At 39.0% G+C, this 19,622-nt stretch overlaps 1 protein-coding gene across 1 annotated transcript; it reads right to left on the reverse strand.

The window, feature by feature from the left end:
* Positions 1 to 1,049: 1,049 nt before the first annotated feature.
* On the reverse strand, positions 1,050 to 17,834 carry LOC140237784 (UBX domain-containing protein 6-like). Its single transcript, XM_072317720.1, has 10 exons — positions 17,682 to 17,834; positions 12,350 to 12,489; positions 10,926 to 10,993; positions 9,721 to 9,858; positions 8,939 to 9,036; positions 6,765 to 6,919; positions 5,629 to 5,848; positions 4,827 to 4,957; positions 2,841 to 2,986; positions 1,050 to 1,402 (listed from the first exon to the last, which is right to left on the reverse strand). Exons 1-10 carry the CDS (start codon positions 17,780 to 17,782, stop codon positions 1,274 to 1,276), a joined length of 1,326 nt encoding a protein of 441 aa, XP_072173821.1. The 5' UTR covers positions 17,783 to 17,834; the 3' UTR covers positions 1,050 to 1,273.
* Between the last annotated feature and the right edge of the window lie 1,788 nt (positions 17,835 to 19,622).

Genomic DNA, 19,622 nt, shown 5'->3' on the forward strand with positions numbered 1-19,622 from the left:
AAAAGATAATCACGCTTTCATGAAATTTGACTGAATGCACACTTTGTATTGAAATTGTACATGAATTCACATTTTTGAGCTTATTTTGGTCTGACATGCATGTACATATTTATGCGTAACTTCTGAACTGCATGCCCAGGGGTCGCAAATTTGGTGTCAAAAGATGTAGGAGACTTGAAAGAAAAAAGTTGTGAAACATTGCGGCGATGGCTTTTTGCGATGGCAACACACCGCGGAATGTTTGGGGGGTGGGGGGGGGGGGGTCTCCGAGGCCCGGCCTAGTTAGGGTTAAGAGGGGTAATGCTCATGCAAACATGCAATCACTTGACACAGGATTTTTTTTTTCTTCTTCTTCTAAGGAAAACAAGAGATTTATAATCCACTGACACAAATGGAAGGTCAGATGAAAGAAGACTTTATTCACATGTTTCTATCTCCACAAAGAGACTGATATCCAGCAATGCAACAACAATGTCTGGACAGTGTTTGGAACTAACACCATGCAATACTGAACTGCTTACCCCCAGCCTATTGGGTTTAGACAGACTTAGATTTGAAGTCTTTGCATGCTGGATGTTCACATTTGTAAGCTACAAGAAACGCAGGATAGGTGCGGCAGTTTGAACCACGAGAACGTAATTTCATCCTAACCCGACCAATCAGCCTCGATCACATCGGGAGACATAGGCACGCACAAACCACAACTCCAGGAAGGCTGACCACAAGGATAGATTTAAGCGGTATGTGTTGCATTTTCGCATTTATATGTTTTGTGGACTGGGAACTCCACAATAGTCACCATGTTTATACTCTTATGGACCTTTTTCATCTAATGATGGAGTTAAAACCACAGCTCTGCTCCTGATTAATCAAATGAGATTACTTTAAATGGTTCTTTTGAGAAATCATCATTTGCTTGTATTTTTTTTTTCCTCAAATAACTGCAATAATGAAGAGTGACTACATGATGTGACTTTCAGAATGTGTTTTCCTGATGGATTGTGTTCACGATAGCACCCTGTGGTAACCATGTTTACACATTAGTGGCACTTTTTCCGGCTAATAGGATCTTCAGAACAACCGCAAATACTCTCGTGGGATTACTTAGCACGGTTCATTGCATTAGTTTGTGTGTATGGTGTAGTGGTTTTGTTGTTGTTGCTGTATTCATGTGACAACGAAGTGTGACGGCACCATGTGTCTTTCAGAATCTGTTTTTTTTTTTTTTTCAGAGAGAGCCCTTTTCATCATCCTCCACCCTTCCTCACCGGCCTCATAAGGGCTGCAGCTGGCGCATCGCTTCCGGCTTGAGGTAGGTTGTTCTCATGGCGCCCTGGCCGGCCGCGGCGATGTCCGACATCACGGCCGCATCCCAGGAGAAGTTGACCACAGCTGCCGGTGCCTGAAGGAGGAGGTAGTTGGGGGTGGGATGGAGAAAAGGCAACATGTGTGGTCAAAGGTCATTTGCAAATCCTTGTATGTGTCATCACTTTTGATGATTTTGCTGCCCAATGGGGGCATTCAGCAGCTTGGCTTTGTTTTGCTGATCGGCATGATAGAATCCAATGTGCAAAACACACTTCACAATCAGCATGAAGAGTACACTTTGAACTAAAAAGAAGAGGACCAGCCGGGGATGGTGACTGGCATGTATCAAAAGTAATTTCCATTCTGCCTCCTACCCGCAAGGTGAATATTGAAAATATCACATGTGGTCTTGTGGAGTTCTGCTGCCATCTTCCTCTCATCACCTCACTGAGATGTTCTATTTGTGATCTCACTGGAAATATTCCATATCTGCTTTGTATTACAAGTGTTAACATGTGAGATTCAGGAGTTCCTTTCTGTCACCATCTCAACTGAGAAACTGCAAAAGACAATAATTACTACAATCAAATTTGAAGGATATATAGTCATAACATTCATAACATGTTCACAATCATATACTCAAAAATAAACTATTAGAGTGAAATGCTATACACATTCACTGCAGTAAACCCAATTCAGGAGACCCTGGCATTTTCCCCATGAAGGCACTTACATTATAAAGAAAGTATTTTAAACAAAAGCAGTGATATAAAAATGATACGATGATGGAGTTTTGAACAAAATTAGACCAAAAAAGTCAATACCATACAAATGAGTGTTTGAAGGTCATGTCATTTTTCTTTTTATACGACCTTCTTGATTATAAGACTATTTGCAGTTCTCATCTGTTGTTCCACGAATAAAGACAACACATGTGATAGCCTGTATCATGTATGCTTATCATATCAGCACTGTGTATTATGCATTGTATGATATATCATGGACACAGGAATTTATCTTATCTGCCTTGCACAATATTCAAAGTCAAAGTATCCATGATCCTTGATGTGCCTTGAAAACTGCATGAAGACAATGTTTCTTCCCCAAACAGGACATTAGTGGCATTTTTACATCTGAAAACAGATGGGGGGAATACAGGTACATGACCAAGATTTCTGTTCCCAGGTGTCCACTGGACCTGTAGCACCATTAATTGCCGTGAAGACATTTGCCTCGATTTGTTCAAACTTGCACTGGTCTAAACACTAGATTGTTTCTCTACACTCATGCAATGCATTTCTTTGGGAACAACCCTCTCTCTAGCAAAGGATGCAGAGAAGCCCAGAGAATATTACAGAAATAAATGAATGAAAATAAACAGATACAGTACCTAATATGTACATCAAATAACTTATCATTATTATTGATCACTTTAATAAACTACTAAAATAAACAAAGAGAGAGAGAGAAAAGAGAACCAAAAAGAGAAAGGGAGCAAAAGAGAAAGAAAAGAGTGATATTAATAGCCTTACTAGGTTTAGCGCTGCCAGCATGGCATCATCATTGGTCAGCTTGGTGTTGCCCGGGTCAGTCAGGATAAAAGGCTGCCAGCTGTTACACAGCTGTGAGCGGATGAATTCCTTGAGAGTCCCTAGCTCGTCCCTGGCATGGAATGTACCTGGGCAGTGAAGGAAGGATGAGTGGACATAGCTTCATCTATCACCTCGCTACTACACAAAAAGGATCCCTACAAATGTTGTAGGACAAACTGATACTAGGCTAGTATGACCGACTGCACAATGAAAATATGGGTGTCACATGCCATAAAAGTGGAAATTTCTGCAGGTTTGATATATTGTGCTCTGTCTTGTAGGACAAAATGCATGTGTTTTGAATTTTCCTGACTGTTGGCACTTTTCCAGTGGGAGTGCAAATTCTTGTGGACAATGCAAAGTAAATAAAATGTTTGCATGTCTTATTTCAGCACTTATATCACAGTGTGGGAAATGTACAAAATGTCCACTTTCACACCCTGAAATTTCATATACAAGTAAATCCTGACATGTGAAAATCAGTATCCATTGTTCAATATGGAGTACCATTTAAAACAATATGGCAAACACAAGGCTAATGTCTTTCATTTTGATCTTCAAACTGAGGGAAATAAAATCCTTGCCCACTTTGCTAACTGTGCTCGAGACTATACACCAAAAACAGAAAAAGCTGATGATAAACCAGCTCTAGGTATGTTCTATCAATGATGATGGACAAAACTACGAGTTATGTTTACACCATATTTATCATTGATGACAGTGAATATATTTAGCTAACTAGCCGATTACAAAAACTGAAAGGGTAGTGCGCCACAAGCAATGACCCTTGCTTCATGAATACCAATCACTTGTGCAAAATCTCCCTGGTAACAGTGCGCAATTCAGCAATCACAGGAGTCAAGCCCATCCAAAGCTCCTTGTAATTGCATATAATCATGGTTTTACTACCATCAAGCCAACCAAAAGATCTTTTTTATTGTTGTTGTTGTTGTTGTTGAGGCTAGAGGCACTGCCCTCACTTCAAAATAGTCAACTACAAAATGCACTCATACCACCCCTTAGTTAAGTGAAGCAAAAACTGGGGCTCCACTATTACTGAACTTAGCACAGCCCTGTGTGAATGTATCTTCTGGGTAGAGTTTCACACAAGCAAAGGGCTTGTGGGGCACTGACATTTTCAGCACTCTTTACTGCCTGTCCTCAGAAGCTTGCAGATTTCCAAATATGCATATTTTCATGCCTGCTTCTGGCAGCTTTTTAAAGGTCGCATTTATTTGTAGCCTGCCTCAAGAGAAAAAGGTTAAAGTGAGCTAGGCTCCTTCCACCCACCACAGTCACAAATTTAACAGGAGCCAAGCAATGAGACTAGGCCAACTAGTGCTCTGCTTGCACAAGGACTGGTGGTGATTCTGCAGTGTTCATTATCATATACTGTACGAGCTGAAATTTTTGCGTAGATATTTTCGCGAATTGCTACTTGGAGGACATTTTCGCGTGTTGTTAATTTCGCGGTTGCGAGGGTCTAACTGAACTTAGCTATTAGCGCGTTGTTATTTTCGCGTGTTGTTATTTTCGCGGTTCAAAGGCGATTCACGAAACTCGCGAAAATAAAACCACCGCGAAAATTTCAGCTCGTACAGTATAGGGCATGCCCCCCCCCCCCACCCCTCCCAACGTCTGGTACATTGTATGTCCCTAACTTTAAAGGACCAATGCAATGCAAATGCATAGGTCCTTTATTAAAGTAAGACTGCCTTATACACAGGATGCTGTGATAACTAATATTTGTCTAATCTGAAAAGCAAATTGGGTAAGCAATTTCTTTTTTTCCCATTCCATCAGTGATATTATATATGATTTTCCAACAACTTCATGGTTTTTGGAATGCCAACCAGACAAAGCGACAGTCTGCCACGTGGGCTGAGGCTGAGGGATGTGAAAGTTGAATGGGTCTTTCCAACAAACCTTGCAATAAGATGCCGTCGGGGAAGCGTACCCTTATGAGGGCGTACCGGTACCATCGTAGTGCTTTCTGCGTGTCGGCCTCACGCATGGCCTTCGTTCGCAGCATCATACTCCTTTCTACTGCCTCTGTCCTGTAGTAAAAGTTTTTGCATGAGAACTTGATATTCCAAGATGCAGAGAATGTTTGAAGCCTATTTCTTTCCATGTCGGGGCACATAATCCATTCTTGGCTGTGCAGTCAAACTGTATCATCTACGCACCTATTTTAAACTCATTCAAAATTAACCATTATCAGCAATAACGTGGAAAGCAATAAAAGTTCAGATGTAAGCAAACTGATATATTTGTGAAGGAAAAATGACAAACAAATTGTTGTGTTCATTCTTTCTTTAAGAAGACAGGCCAAGAAAAGGCAGGAAATTTGAAATATAGTTTTTCAAAATTGAAAATAATATTTTAGAAAGAAAAGTATTTGGACAAAAATCAACAAAACTGAATTTAAATTAAGATTGTAAACATACACACAACTCCTGTTTCAAACTTCTAAGTGTCTTGCAAGATAAGCCTATTGCTTGAAAGTGTTGCAGGCTGAATTTGCATATATGTATTGTACCGCAAAGAACAAATTCACATAATTGCATGAAGAATAGTATAAACAGCAGCTTTCTATCTTTCCTATGTATGTTACGATCAGTATTCCATAAACACCTACAGAAAATTTGAAGTACATCCACATTCAATGCACGCATAATATGAAATAAATCATCATGCAGCCGTGGCGCGCTGATCGACAGCAACAAACCTGGCCTGCTGCTCCCGCTTAATCTCCTCTGGTTTGAGGGAGTAGAAGTCGTCCGGCAGCTCAAAGTGCGCTGCCCTACGTGATGGGTGGTAGACCCTCATGTCCCTGTCCAGAGTGGGTCTGAACGGGGCACCGGACTTCAGCACTTCCTTCAGGGCAAACAGCCGGTCAGTGTCTTTGGCCAGTTCTTCCCCCAGCACAAAGAAATCTGTTTCGGACTCTGTCATGAGCAAAACAGTTGGTCAAAATTTATCTTTCATTTTCGAAATTAAAAAAAAGAGAGAATTGATTTCGGTAACAGATGACTCAAACTTAAACACACCAAACACAAAAAGATCATAAATCATGCTAAAATGACTAGTACTAGTAACACTGTCCAAATCATAAGCACTTCTACTTACATTACTAATAGATACTCTCTACCAATAGTTATTATTCATGTTAAACATGTCTAAAACAACAACAAGAAGAAAAAAAAAACACCCAAGACCAACATAAAATGAATCAAATTCCTCTCAACATTCACTGGGATGGACATACACTACGTAGTGTAAAGTAATGTGAGAGCTCATCAGCACCAATAACAGGTGATATCTTCAAGCTATGGGTTCTAGTTTTATCATATGAGCATGCACTTCGGCTTTACTCTGACAATTAAAAAACTATCACCAATACGACAAGGATTGATCCACAAAGCAACAACAACCTCAAGTTAGATATGTGGTGCTAACATTAGTGATATGAAGAGACCAAGCATCATAACCTTTCTAACTGAAAAAATATGGATGATTTGACTCAAAAGTAGGAAAGAAAGAGTGGTTCCCATAGGAGAAAGTACTGAAATTATCAAGATGAATGGGAAACTCCTATTGAAACAAGAGCTTGGAAGGGTCAAAATTCAGATCCTTTCCTCCAAATTCAGAATGGTTGGGAGGTCTGAGAGACCTTCTCCCTCCCTCTCGTGCTTCCGGCTACAGGGGCGCATCCAGGAATTTCTTAAAGGGGAGGCGTCTTTAAAAAAATCAAAAGGGGCGCATGCACCCCCCATCTTTCCTTTTTATTTCTTTTGTTTAAAAAAAATAATAAATAAAGGGGGGCGCCCCTGCCTGGATCTGCCTCCGCGCTGCCTGTCTCACCTTCATGGGGGAGGATTCTCCTCTCAAATCCGGCCGCCTGTAGAAACTCCTCTGCCCCAACGAGGGGGGACACCCTCTCTTGGAACGCCTTGTTGCTGGCCCTGATCTTGTGGTACTTCTCTTCTGTGGGGTGCAGGCACACGTTGTCAAGGTACCTTGGGGAAAACAGACCACAAGGATAGGCAGCTTTGAACATTCCTTTCAATGTTAAAACAAACTGGAACAGCACATACAAATATCCTTTTTCCAAGATACCATGAATGCTGCAGGACTCTGAAATACACAATGATGAAATGAATGTGAGAAAAGCACAAGATTTCGCTCAGAATGAAGTGATACCATTCACATTTAATTTAGAATAAATTACGCCTGCTTTTTTTTTTTCATTATTTATAACTGAAACAAACATGAAACAAATCAGTGGAAAATAACAAATATATCAATGCAATAATATCGCACTACAATAATTCTGTCATGCCCTTTAGATAAAAATGAATAAGGATAACAAAACAATACTAGTCAATGTCAACTTTCCTGTGCATAGAAGAGTGAATAGTCACATTCACCAAAATTAGAATGGTTTTAAGCACAATTCAAGCCCTATGATCATACTTGTGGAAAATGCAGTAGTTTCCCCCTAATTTCCCTACAAGAATATGCCAACTCTCAAATCTAGTAACACACCCTTAGATTACGCACCAAGCAACAAACGTGTCATGCATGCAATAAATATTACCGAGACATATTCTTTTCACATGCCTTTCTGTTCTGGCAGCACACAAAGATTGCGCAACATCCTCCATAAAGGAAATGACATGACTCATTACTTTCCTCCACAAAACTTCGTGGCATGTCTCCTCGACCAGCTGGATTAGTGCCAGGCTGGCTACAAAGTCTCATGTGGAATGAAATGTCACATGACTAAGATGCTTAAAGGAAAGCATGTCAACGACATCTACTCCTTACCCAATATATTGTCATCAAAAACTTGACAAATTTCCCTGTTCCATAACGACCCGTCACACAAAATGTGCTACTGACAAATCAAACTATTTGGAGATTGATGCATGCAGACGCCATGAGACTGTGATTGAAGCACAATTCATGAAAGATTTGACAAAGAAAACAAGATATGTGATGTTGAATTTCACAAAGTCTTTATCATCTCATAAAAGTGAATTTACGTGCAAGCCTAAGATTTATAAAGAGGAAGCACTTCCCACATGACATATTTGCATCTCTCAATACAGGTACTGACAATCTACTTTAACCCTGTATGTGCTCAGGTGCTTAGTTTAACTTGCCAAGCTTTTTTATCAGCATTCTGTCAGTAATCCACTCAATCCTCAACAGGAATGTCATCGTGACACAGTAGGGATCAGATGGATTACGTAATCTCTATTCATTGACATTTACTTTCTCGACATTTGTGTCAATCGGCAAAGAAAGCAGAGTATCAGTAAGTGCGAATGCCTGTTTCAGCAAGTATGTGAGATAGAATACCAAAGGTTACTAGTCTCATTTCTATATTTTTTCCACTGATCTACGAACTCCTTCTAAAGGAAGGAACTAGCTAAGGTAACTTGTCAGCCACAGCTACGGATAAAACCCGAGTCACACCCTGAGGAAAGGATGGATTCTTCACTGGGAGTTTACACTCCCGTACTGCACGGCAAAAGGTGCTTTGCCTTTGAACAACAAAACATTACATGGAAGCACCCAATGTACAAAAGAGGGTGCGCTTTCATGCAGGTTCTAGAAAACAAGGCATCACTTGAAAAGATCAGAGTGAGTGGAAAACTCAACATAAAATGGAAGACTGAACGTGGATATCTGCAGGATTTTGGCCATTATCACAACAGCAAGAAATCACAGTGTACCCACAATGTTGACAGATGCTGTCAGGACAAACAATATAACTTCAGTTGGTGTTTGTGTGCAGTATAGGAAGAAAAAAGTAGGCAATGGGTTTAAAAATGGTTGAGAAGCACAGCACTAGACCACAACATGAGACCCAGCCATAATCACTTCTGAATGTAAGGCGGTATTTTTGGGTGTATATTCATTTAGATATGTGTGTGTGTGTATGTGTGTGGGCGTGAGTGTGCGTGTGTAAGTGTGTGTGTATGTGTCATGCTATGATTTCTTTCATAGGGTGTAAGGGCCTGCCTTACTTGCATATTGTGTCAACTCCAACTTTGACTTTCTCCTTGTCTTTGTTGAGAGTGTACACCATTGTTGCAGCAGCTGATGGAGGATCTTCTGCCAGTTGCTATGAAAACAAAAAGCAGTCAGAAGATTATAAGCGCAAACTTGATCAAAATGACTGCTCTGATCTGGAATTTGCTTTATTATCTCAGAACAAACAAGTAAGCAACAATGCTGACACAAAATATCTTTTACAAAAGACTACAGTTGACATAGGAAATTCTTTATATTTTAGAGACGATTAATGCATATTCTTTTGTGATTGGGTAACATCCTGCCCTTTTTGTAGCATGCCATGCAAGTTTTGAAGGAAACACCACTCTTTGTTCATTAAGGAAAGAATGAAGTCCAACAAAAAAGGGGCTAAGCTTTTGTAATTTCAAAGTTTCTCGTGTCCTCCAAGAAACAGAGATATTGGTTACAACCACAATGATGCATATTTGATGAAGAAATGATGTCTTTGCCTAACATCTCTCCCAATGGATTGTGCATAAAGAATATCACAATCATATCTCTTTAGCAAGCACTAAGAAAGCAGACCTCTTTCATATCAAATTTTTGTCTCTACTGCTTCCATTTCACAGCTCTCTCAATCTCTTTCCCCCAAACTTGTTTTAAAAAAATCTAATCAAACCTAAATCCTGAAGATGGTGAAAGGTCAGGGTGTTTCATAAGCACAATACCACTTGATCAGCTCTCCCGGTATTTTATTTCTGTCAAATGATAATAAAAGATGACAAGTCCTAACCATGAGGAGACATTCCTGGAGGTGAGATTCGAGCTCCGCCCGCTTCAGTCGCCTGGAGCATCGGCACCAGAAGTGCACGGACGAGACGAGGAGACGCGATTGGTTGTCGCCGCACTTTGGAACGGTCGAGGATGTACGCTGGAGATAAGGGAGAAGCACGTTGCAAAAAACGTTATAAAAAAGCAGTACACCTGCTACACTGACACAAAAACGTTGTCAGTCAGTCATATCTGGTAGCATCCTTAGTACATTGTACTGAGGTGGACCTTTAATTTTGGTACCCTGCACACAAACATGCCACTTTCCTGTGCAGTACCAGTAGTCTACGAGGGTATTGAACTAAACCCAAATCACGAACCCTGCTTACATGCACAAGAACTGAACATATAACAAAATCTCTTACACATTGTTTTTACCATTTTAAATCAGGGCCAGAATTTGCTTAATTTCGTCATACTTTTGTTCTTAGAACAGTGCACTTCCATTATAGATAACGAAGTCCTCCGGACCAGCGGTTTTCTTTTGTCATATCAAAATTTTGTTATAGCTAAACAGTAAAGTATATAAAGAGATATAGATGGTAATTTGGGGACCCGAATTTTTACTTCACTGTTACGAGAAATTCATTACAACAGTGCTCGTTATAACGGGAGTGCACTGTAAATGCCACAAGTTGATGACTACTTTTGAAGATCCAGACAAATAATCACAAATATTTCAGTTTCCTAACAATAAAAGCTATTTCCTGAATTATTCCCAGACAGAAAACAGCAGAAATTTTTTATTTATGTCACAAAAATGCAGAAAAGGGGTTTTATTACATGGCATGGTACTACATTTATATCTAAGCAAGGTCCCATACTACCACCATGTACATCTGAAGATAAGACTACAGCAAATACTATTGTTCTCCTGCTTTCTTGATCCTAGGTTTGCAGTAGTCTTCTCTCAGACCCATTTATCTTCGTATACTTGAAGGAAAGTTATTGCGTAATTTCTCACAATGCCACAAATCATTTCCTAGATCTTCATTTTGGCAGTACGCTACTAGCTGCCGCAGCACTCCTTTGTCCAAATGCCACTGTAATAATCCAGGGTAACGATCAAAGGGATAGGGGAATTTGGTAAGGATGAATACACAAATACATGAAAATGAGAGCATCTTTCATACCATTAGTTTATAGAAAGGAAGTACAGTAGCTTACCCTAGAATATGCCATATCATCAGCTGATGACGCTGCTTGCTCCTGTTCCTGTGCAAGTTCTGCTTTAGCTATATACGGCAAGCCCACAGCAGGAGAGAGAGAGAGTGAGTGAGTGAGTGGGGGAAAGTGAGCAGAAGATAGTAGGAAAGAAAAGAAAATTTGAGACAGACAAGGTCAGGGTCAAAAACCCGAGGCAGAGGGAACAACAACGAAATAAGCATGGCAATGATCACCTCCACTGTTGCACTGCCTCTGTCAATGTCAAAACATTGTACATCCCCTTGCCAACAGAGGGCACTGTTTCATGTTAGTGAATTGAGGGACTGCAAAATCAGTCTAGTTTATAATCCTCATGCCTGATTGACTGGATATGAATGAAAAAGCAGACTATTTGATGGTTGCCAACTCACATAGACCCATCTAAACTCCTATAATGAGGCAAAACACATACACGCACACGAACATGGACAAAAATACCACATAAAACTTATTTCCTGCCATGTTTACGGCACGACAACATCACCCTTCTGTAGGCATAATATCACAGCATGGACTCAAAATTATTGTACAGAAATATTTGAAGACTGTCAAGCAAGAGAATACACGAAGCATTTCATAATCTCTGATGCATGCCATCAATTATAAATTCTCAGCAAAATATGGAATTGTCTACTTTCTTAATTTCTACAGCTGCACATAGTATAAACATTGCAGTGACAATGTACTGGTCAGTAATGTCCAGTCAAGTTTTTCATTTATAAAACAACAGCATTCACCTTTTATACTATTACTGGTCTAACTGTATGCCTACAGTACTAATGTCCTATTGAAAGGTAACTGCTTACATTGTGTACATACTATGTATGTCAAGGTAAACCTACAAAGGTACAACGTAACATTGATAGCAGGGGCGGATCTAGGTATTCTGCAAAGAAGGGGCGCCTTTACAAAATTAAAGAGGGCACACGGCCCCCCCCCCCCATTTTTTTCTTATTATTTCTTTTGCTTTTAACAGCAAAAAGATAAAGGGGGATGGGCGCGTGCCCGATGCGCTCCCCCCTGGATCCGCCACTGGATAGTACAGGAAAGTACTGTAAAATGAGAAATGTTAGCGTGCATTTTAATTTCGTGAATTTCGTGAAAGCCAAGATTCATGAAATTAAGATGCAAGCGAAAGTTCTTGTCTACACTATATGGATTGAATGTTAGAGGCAACTTGCAAAAATTTCATGCCACGAAAAAGGCCGTCGGCTCCAATTCGTGAAAATTTCATGCCGCAAAAATATAGTGTTTTACAGTAGTGACTGTTAAAGATGTCACATGTTTGGCATTATGCTGATCATCTGACCAACTCTCCACACAAGTTTTTATTGAAAAGTAAGAAACATAGGCCCCTGCAGGCAGAGGCAGTTCTAGCAACTTACCCTGCGCCTTGATGGAAGCGGAGGCGGGCCGTGAAGTTGCAGGACCAGGGTCTAGTCTGGAGAGGGCTGCCTGACCCGCCATCTGGGAACTGGAACTGGGAGTGGCCCTCGGTGTGACTGGCCTCGCTTCGTGTGATGTGCTAACAGAAGAATACACAAGATGATATCTTATCAGGAGATTTTGATGTTACAGTATATAACATATCATTTGAGGGTCTATTGTGAGTGGTAGATGGCGAATAAAATTGTCTTACACAGACTGTTTTTCTGGCTGATGGTCCATGATCACTTCTACAGCAAGTTGGACCTGATCTAAAACTCTTGATATTATAGACAATGGTCTGGCTGAATAATTAGAGACTAATTAGTCAGCCAGTCATACCTTGGACGAGATGTACTGGTCTACATTTTCCACATTTTCACATTTTCTACATTTTCTACATTTCTACCTTTGTTACTTTACCAACCATTGTAATGTATCCTTACTGTAAGTTTTTAATAATTTTTTTCTTTGTATGAATTTATATACATCATTTTTTTTGTCACTGAAGAAAGTGAGATTTATGTTTATATATTATTTCATTGTGAAAAAAAAGAAATAAATTTGAACTGAACTTGAACTGAACTGAACATGAAAAAATATTGAAATATGTGCATTTGAAAACATGCACAGTTGTGACTTTTTACCCCCTGCAATTTCTCAGAGTCTGTTTGCAGTGCATTAATGCATCAAACAAGTAAATTTAGAAATACAGCTGGTCTACATTGAGGTACTTATTGATTGAAGTTAATAACAGCCTTTATAGCTATGGTGTGAAATGCATACTGTTGCTGGAAATTTCTTATTTACACAATTTTCAAGTTGTGAATAATTACTAAAATGAAGAGGCCACTTTGATATCAAATTCACATCATATATGACTGGGTTTTTGAATGTATATTTTCTGTTACATCCTACGCTGTACAGCACAGTAAAGCAACTGGTTTATTATCCCTATTGCTTAGCGGTATGATATACAATGTATAGTGGATACACATTATAGTACTGACAAGAACAGAGGAGATTCTAAAGCAATGCACGCATGACATCACGATCAGTAGGTGAATTGAAGTGAATGTAGGTAAATACTGAAAAAGCTGATGTGGCAACTCATAAAAAAAGATGCGAACAAAGATAATGAACAAAAATTTTAATAATTTCATCGCCACTTTCAACAATACTAAATAGTACAAATATTGATGCTGCACTAAAATCTGATGATGAGGATGAGAAACTCCTTTCATTTTTTACTTGACCTTAACAAACTTTATTTCATTTTCAGATTAAAGAACCTCCTGAATAATAAACCTCGTTTCATTGTTGGATTTAAAACGAACCTTTGGAATAACAAACCTCAGTTTACTTTCAGAATTATGAACATGGTTTCGGAATCGTGAACCTTTGGTATTATAACGAACCTTCGGAATAATTCCACAAATGTTTGTATCAAAGAATCCTTTTTCATAAGTTAAGGATTAATGAACTTCAGGTTATACTGTAAATACAGAATTTGTGTGTTTCAGAATTTAACAAACCTTCAAAATACTGAACATCACCCTCTATCTACAAACAGTGGCTGTAGACTAGTGTGCTAACTGTAGTCTCTGTTTACTAATAAGAGTGCTTTATTCAACAGAACTTACAGAAGGGCCTATAATTATAACTGCTTGGCATGGATGGCATGGTGTGTTCTACACGTAAAAGTAAATTATGTCCAAGACTACCTTTATTTTCAACAATTTTTAGACATACATTTACATACTACACATAACATCCCATTTTACACTTCTCTGGGTGCCAAACTGTCAGTGTCATACCTCAGTTATTTTCCGGCGCTAGTGTACTTTCGCACCTCCTTGTCAATTGATCTCCAAACATGTACAAACTCACTCTATAATATCCAACAACCACGCATATTTGCATAGTGAGTGAGACCCAAGTCCAGTAGATATGGAATTTTGCCATTTTGACACTTTTACACTTGTTGGAATATGTTGATTGCAGCTACAATGTACACATACGTAGTTTGCAATTGCCTTGCACACAGGAACAGATGGCACAGCACAGTATACAAAACATGTTCACAGCACGGCAGTAAGTGCAGCGATTGATCTGAATGTAGCGACCTCACAGCAACTTCTTCTATGGTACATTTGTATCTTTGAAAAGATGGTCCGTTTTTCCATCTTTCCCTCAGCTTGTACCGAGTCTAGTGGTAGCGACTGATTGAGGCTTGGGGTTGTTATTCATGTTGTGTGTGTGTGTGTGTGTGTGTGTGTGTGTGTGTGTGTGTTTGTGTGAATGAAAGAAGATTGTGAAAAATGTGGTCATAAGACAAGGGTGAAAGAATATGTGACCCGCTACAACAAAATGATCCTAAAGTCGGGCGAGGTCTATCATTTGAAAATTGCATGATATAATCCCCTAATCTTTCTGCTTTAAATTGATATATAACACATTTTATAAAAATAATCGGCTGCGGAGATATCGACGTTTAAAAAAGAGAGCATGTCGAGATGTCTGGAAAATCACTGTTTCGAGAAAAGCGCCCTAAAAGTCTTCCTTTCGACGCAATCGCGATCAAGGGACACGCAAGTCAGTTTTCACCTCTGGACAATAGAAGGTAAGCTCTAGCAACCCCCGAAGAGTTCATTCAAGCACATCAGCGTCGGCGGTCTCCTCACCAACCAATCAGTGACCAGGATGTGAGAAGCGGCTGATCATAGCGCACCCCGCCCGCACGCACCAGTCGACTGGGCAGTGTGCGAGCTTCACGCTTCGGTTAGCAGCAAGCAGCAAACTGACCAATGAGATCACTCTGGTCGTTGTTAGGGGCGGAACCTTTCTGTGGCACTCAATCCAAATTTTCGAACCAGTTTCTGCTTCGTTGAAACGCCAAAAAACATGGCTCAGAAAAACGCTATTTTTTAATCTTTCCTTTGATCATTTTGCTTCAAAATTTCGACAGATGATAGAAGACATGTTAGACTCCAATAATATATCAAAATCAGAAAATCGTAAGTTTTGACCAATTTTAATGCTCTGACTTCAAACTCGATTTTCACGGCTTCGACCGTGCGCGACTTTAGGACCTTTTTGTTGTAGCGGGTCACATATAAAAACAAAGGACAGGAAAAGGAGGAAAGGAAGTGAATGAAAAGATACTAAAAAGGTTAACCTGAAAAAAATGAAACAAAAGGTTTACAAAATAGAAAGTACACTTGAAATAAAAACAAAAGACAATGGAAGGAAAGAAAGAAAAGAAACTTGCATTATAAAGGAAAGCAAGGCAGAGATGGATATGTTTGAAAAGAAAAGCTGAAAGCAAAGAAGAATTAAAGATTGCAAACAAAAAAGCACTAGGCAGAATAATAGAATGAGAGATGAATCAAAGCTGGGTGAAAGCAAAGATGAATAGGAAGCAAAGAAAGAGTTATACAGACTGAAATGGAAATAAAGGAAAGGATACAACTACATCTGAATGAAACAAAAGAAGAAGATATTGGAGACAGGAAAGATAGATGGAGGGAAAGATAAGCCATGAAGGAAACAAAGCACAATGAGGCAGAGAGTAAGACTGAATAGGAAATTGAGAAAGTTAGACAAGAGGAAACCCACAAAGAAATGATGAATAGGAAAGAAAGAGAAAGTTAGAAATACCTGAAGGAAAGACAGAATTTAAGAAAGAGAAAGATATTTATAATATACATATGTACATGTAAGGGGCTGCACACACACACACACGCGCGCTCAACCGCTTTGTATCGAAGCCACAAGACTTGGCTGAGGAAAAGGGAAAAACAAATTTTAGCTTTTCAAAGACACCATGTACACTTATACAGAAAAAGCTGTTGTTATTGCTACATTCAGATCAAATGATCAACCCTAACTGCATGCGCTGAATGTGTGTACAGTTGTAGTCGTACTGTGCTGTGCCGATTGCTTGTGTACACAGCAGCATTTCATGCAATCAAGAATTTCCGACACTTGTAAAAGTGTTGAAACTTGTAAACTTCTATTCGACTTTGGAGACTCGGTAGATGCAATAATTTTAGGTTACTTAATCATAATTAGATCTACATAGCCTCATACTTCCATGGCCATGTGAGCTTGTGCACGTTTTGAATTCATTTGACGAGGAGGTGTGAAAGTACTCTAACACCTTGACCGAAAGATCGGTCTGTATCTGGTCTTCGGGGATATGTTCCGCGGAGACTGCGTCTGGTGTCATGGAATCCCCTCCTATACAGACCGGAAGGCTATCCTACTGGATCCTGTATTGATGCTCTGCCAGCGGTCGCGCACAGACCAAATGTTACCATAAACCTAACTGTGGCCAGCCCCAACGCGTACAGCGTTGGGGCTATGCCGTTTTCGCATTCAGATCTTAATGTTGTAGTCTCTTGTACAAAACGGGTGCCGTTCCGGCGCTATATTTCCCTTATTTTTCAACAAAAACTACTAGGAATACTGACATGGATCGATTAAACCTAAATGATTCCAATCAGCGACTGTTTGATGCATTTCATTGCTTATGATGCAGAAAATGTTGTCTTATAAGGCGAATTATCTTCAGCTCACCGATGCTCACTAAACTCACAATAACTTGCACAAGCGCACAAGGTGAGCTGAAGATAATTCGCCTAAAAGTTCTAGGTTAGATCGCAAAAATTTGTATCCATAAAGCAACATCGCCGTTCACTGTGAGTGTAAGTCGCCATTTAAAACACGTACATCACATGTGATTGGCTAACGGATTCATATGTTGAAGAGCCGTTACGACCGTATCGACGGGCTGGTAGTTGCGTCTTTTTCCATGAAAATTTAACTCAAATCTTGGATATTTCAAACACCTGCTGGCACCAGGTGAGTGCAATGCATTCTTGAAATGGTGATTTTGCTGTACAAGTTTTGAATTTGCTGATCTAGGTCTAGGACTGTGAATTAGACGCAACCGAGAAGGGCAAGTGTACCTCACCAATTCTCCATAGACTAGTCATAGAGACAGCAGTGGTCAAGAGTCTACAGCGAGGTATGGGACAACCTTCCATCTGCATCTGTCTCCAGAGGAGAACGATAACGATAAAAAATAAAAGACTCCTCCGGGCTGGACACTCTTTCGAGTAACCACACGAAAAGACGAACAGTGTAGGTCTAACGTTCGTCGTTAGACTCTATTAAATCCAGTCAAAGTTATGTACGGTCCCACCAGTAAACTTTTGTGTGGGATTTCATTCAGAATAGTTTACAATACGCACACAGCTGTTCAATACACAGGCTAAAAATCCTTACCTGGGCTGTTGTTTGCTGTCAGTAAGCTTAGCACCAGTTCCTGCATTTTTGAACTTGTGATCCATTCGTTTCTTTTCGAAAAATTCGCCTATTTTCTTCATGATTGCTTGTTTTCTGCCAATCGCCTTGAAAGGAACAAGTAAAGAAGAGCACAGCAAGTAGAATTTACATGTAGAAGTGTATACAACAAGCGAGTTACTGTGTGCATGCGCATGCAGGACTCGAGTGTATGGCTGTACTTAACGTACTTTCTACGTTGTTTACGTCTGGCATGTGACCGGCGGCGCGCCGTAAAGGGCGTCAAGGGCGTCGGACAAGTCGACGTTTGGGATGACTTATCTTTTGCACCAATCACAACACTCTCCGCTCTGACCCGGTTCTTCCATTTTTTATTTTATTTCATTATATATATATATATATATATATATATATATATATATATATATATATATATATATATATATATATATATATATATATATATATATATATATATATATATATATATATATATATATATATATATATATATATATATATATATATATACATACATACATATATATATATATATATATATATATATATATATATATATATATATGTATGTATATATATATTACTTGTATTAGCCGACTTAAAAAGAAAAGAATATTTTTTTTTATTTCATTAAGTAATCACAACACAATTCAATCTTCACAATTGTATTAGCCAACTTGATTTTATGAGAATGAAAAAAAAAATAAATGAATTGAATTGAATAATTGTATGTGTGTGTATCATACATCTTATTACGAACACGAGATTTCGCCATACATTAATATTTAACACGACACATTATTTGGTTTTAGATTCTTCAGACGTTTTCATCTTTAATATCTATACTGAACCTTTCTCTCTCTCTCTCTCTCTCTCTCCCTCTCTCTCTCTCTATTTTCAGGTTACTGAACAAAGAAGAGTTATATTTCGAAATCTTCAGATGTCTTGGAGCTGTTTTATAACTAAGTCTTTGATCTTTCTGCTTTGGGTTTAATCAGCGGCAAGACGGAGGCTGACAAAAAGTGCTTCAAGAATTTCACGTGATTTATTACAATAACATTCTTAATCAAAGTCAGCGAATATAACTAGAACGGGGGTCTGTACGCAATGTTAATCCGAACAGTTTTGCCTTGAGGAATAGTGATTTCTATAAACAACGACTCTTAGATTTCTATTATGTTAGCTTTACTTCATTTTGTCTCGTCTCATAGTCAACTCTCCGTTGTACTGTTACTCCTACTCCAGTCTAGTTTCATGTTTATTTGTATGTACATCTGCCTGTTTTTGTTGATCTCTCTTTCTAGTGGGCTTCCATACTTTTACTTTGTTCTGAACTGATGTGTTTTTTTTTTTCTCTGAAGGGGCCACATTCTACAAGCTTTGTCTTTTTAGTGGGTCCCTCCATATTTCGAATTTTGCATACTGTTTAGTTACTTCTATTAAATCACTTGAGTTCTATGATAGTGTATAAGGTGGTACAATTATTGTACATTCTTTTCATTTACATAGTTTACGCCCCTTATTTTCTGTTACCAAAAAAGTGATGTTTATATTTCTGTCGAAAAATGAAAATAAAACGTTGAATTGAATTGAATAGATATTGTTCATTATATTAAGCTTGTTTCGGCGAAGAATGAATTCAACGTGTGGGATATAGAGAGGAAAAACAGAAAATAGAGGCTAGAAAGAAAGCTAGATCCAAATTACCCAATACACGTATAAGTATAGCAAGCTAAAGAGCTCGGTATCCAACTTGCACTGTGTGATGCACGACATGGCCTCAAGTCTGCTGAGCACAGAGGCACTCACCCCGATGTACAACGCTCGTTCATTCATTCATTCATTCATTCATTGTTTCATTGTTTCATTCATTCATTCATTGTTTCATTCATTCATTCATTC

The sequence above is a fragment of the Diadema setosum genome, chromosome 14, assembly GCF_964275005.1.
Source record: "Diadema setosum chromosome 14, eeDiaSeto1, whole genome shotgun sequence".
Taxonomy (NCBI): Eukaryota; Metazoa; Echinodermata; class Echinoidea; order Diadematoida; family Diadematidae; genus Diadema; species Diadema setosum.

Coding starts and splice junctions, on each gene's coding strand:
- LOC140237784 (XM_072317720.1), bottom strand. CDS start 17,782: ATGAAGAAAATAGGCGAATTTTTCGAAAAGAAACGAATGGATCACAAG. Junction 5,849..6,764: donor GAGAATCCTCCCCCATGAAG/GTGAGACAGGCA, acceptor TGCTCATGACAG/AGTCCGAAACAGATTTCTTT. Junction 4,958..5,628: donor AAGCGGGAGCAGCAGGCCAG/GTTTGTTGCTGT, acceptor CTTTTACTACAG/GACAGAGGCAGTAGAAAGGA.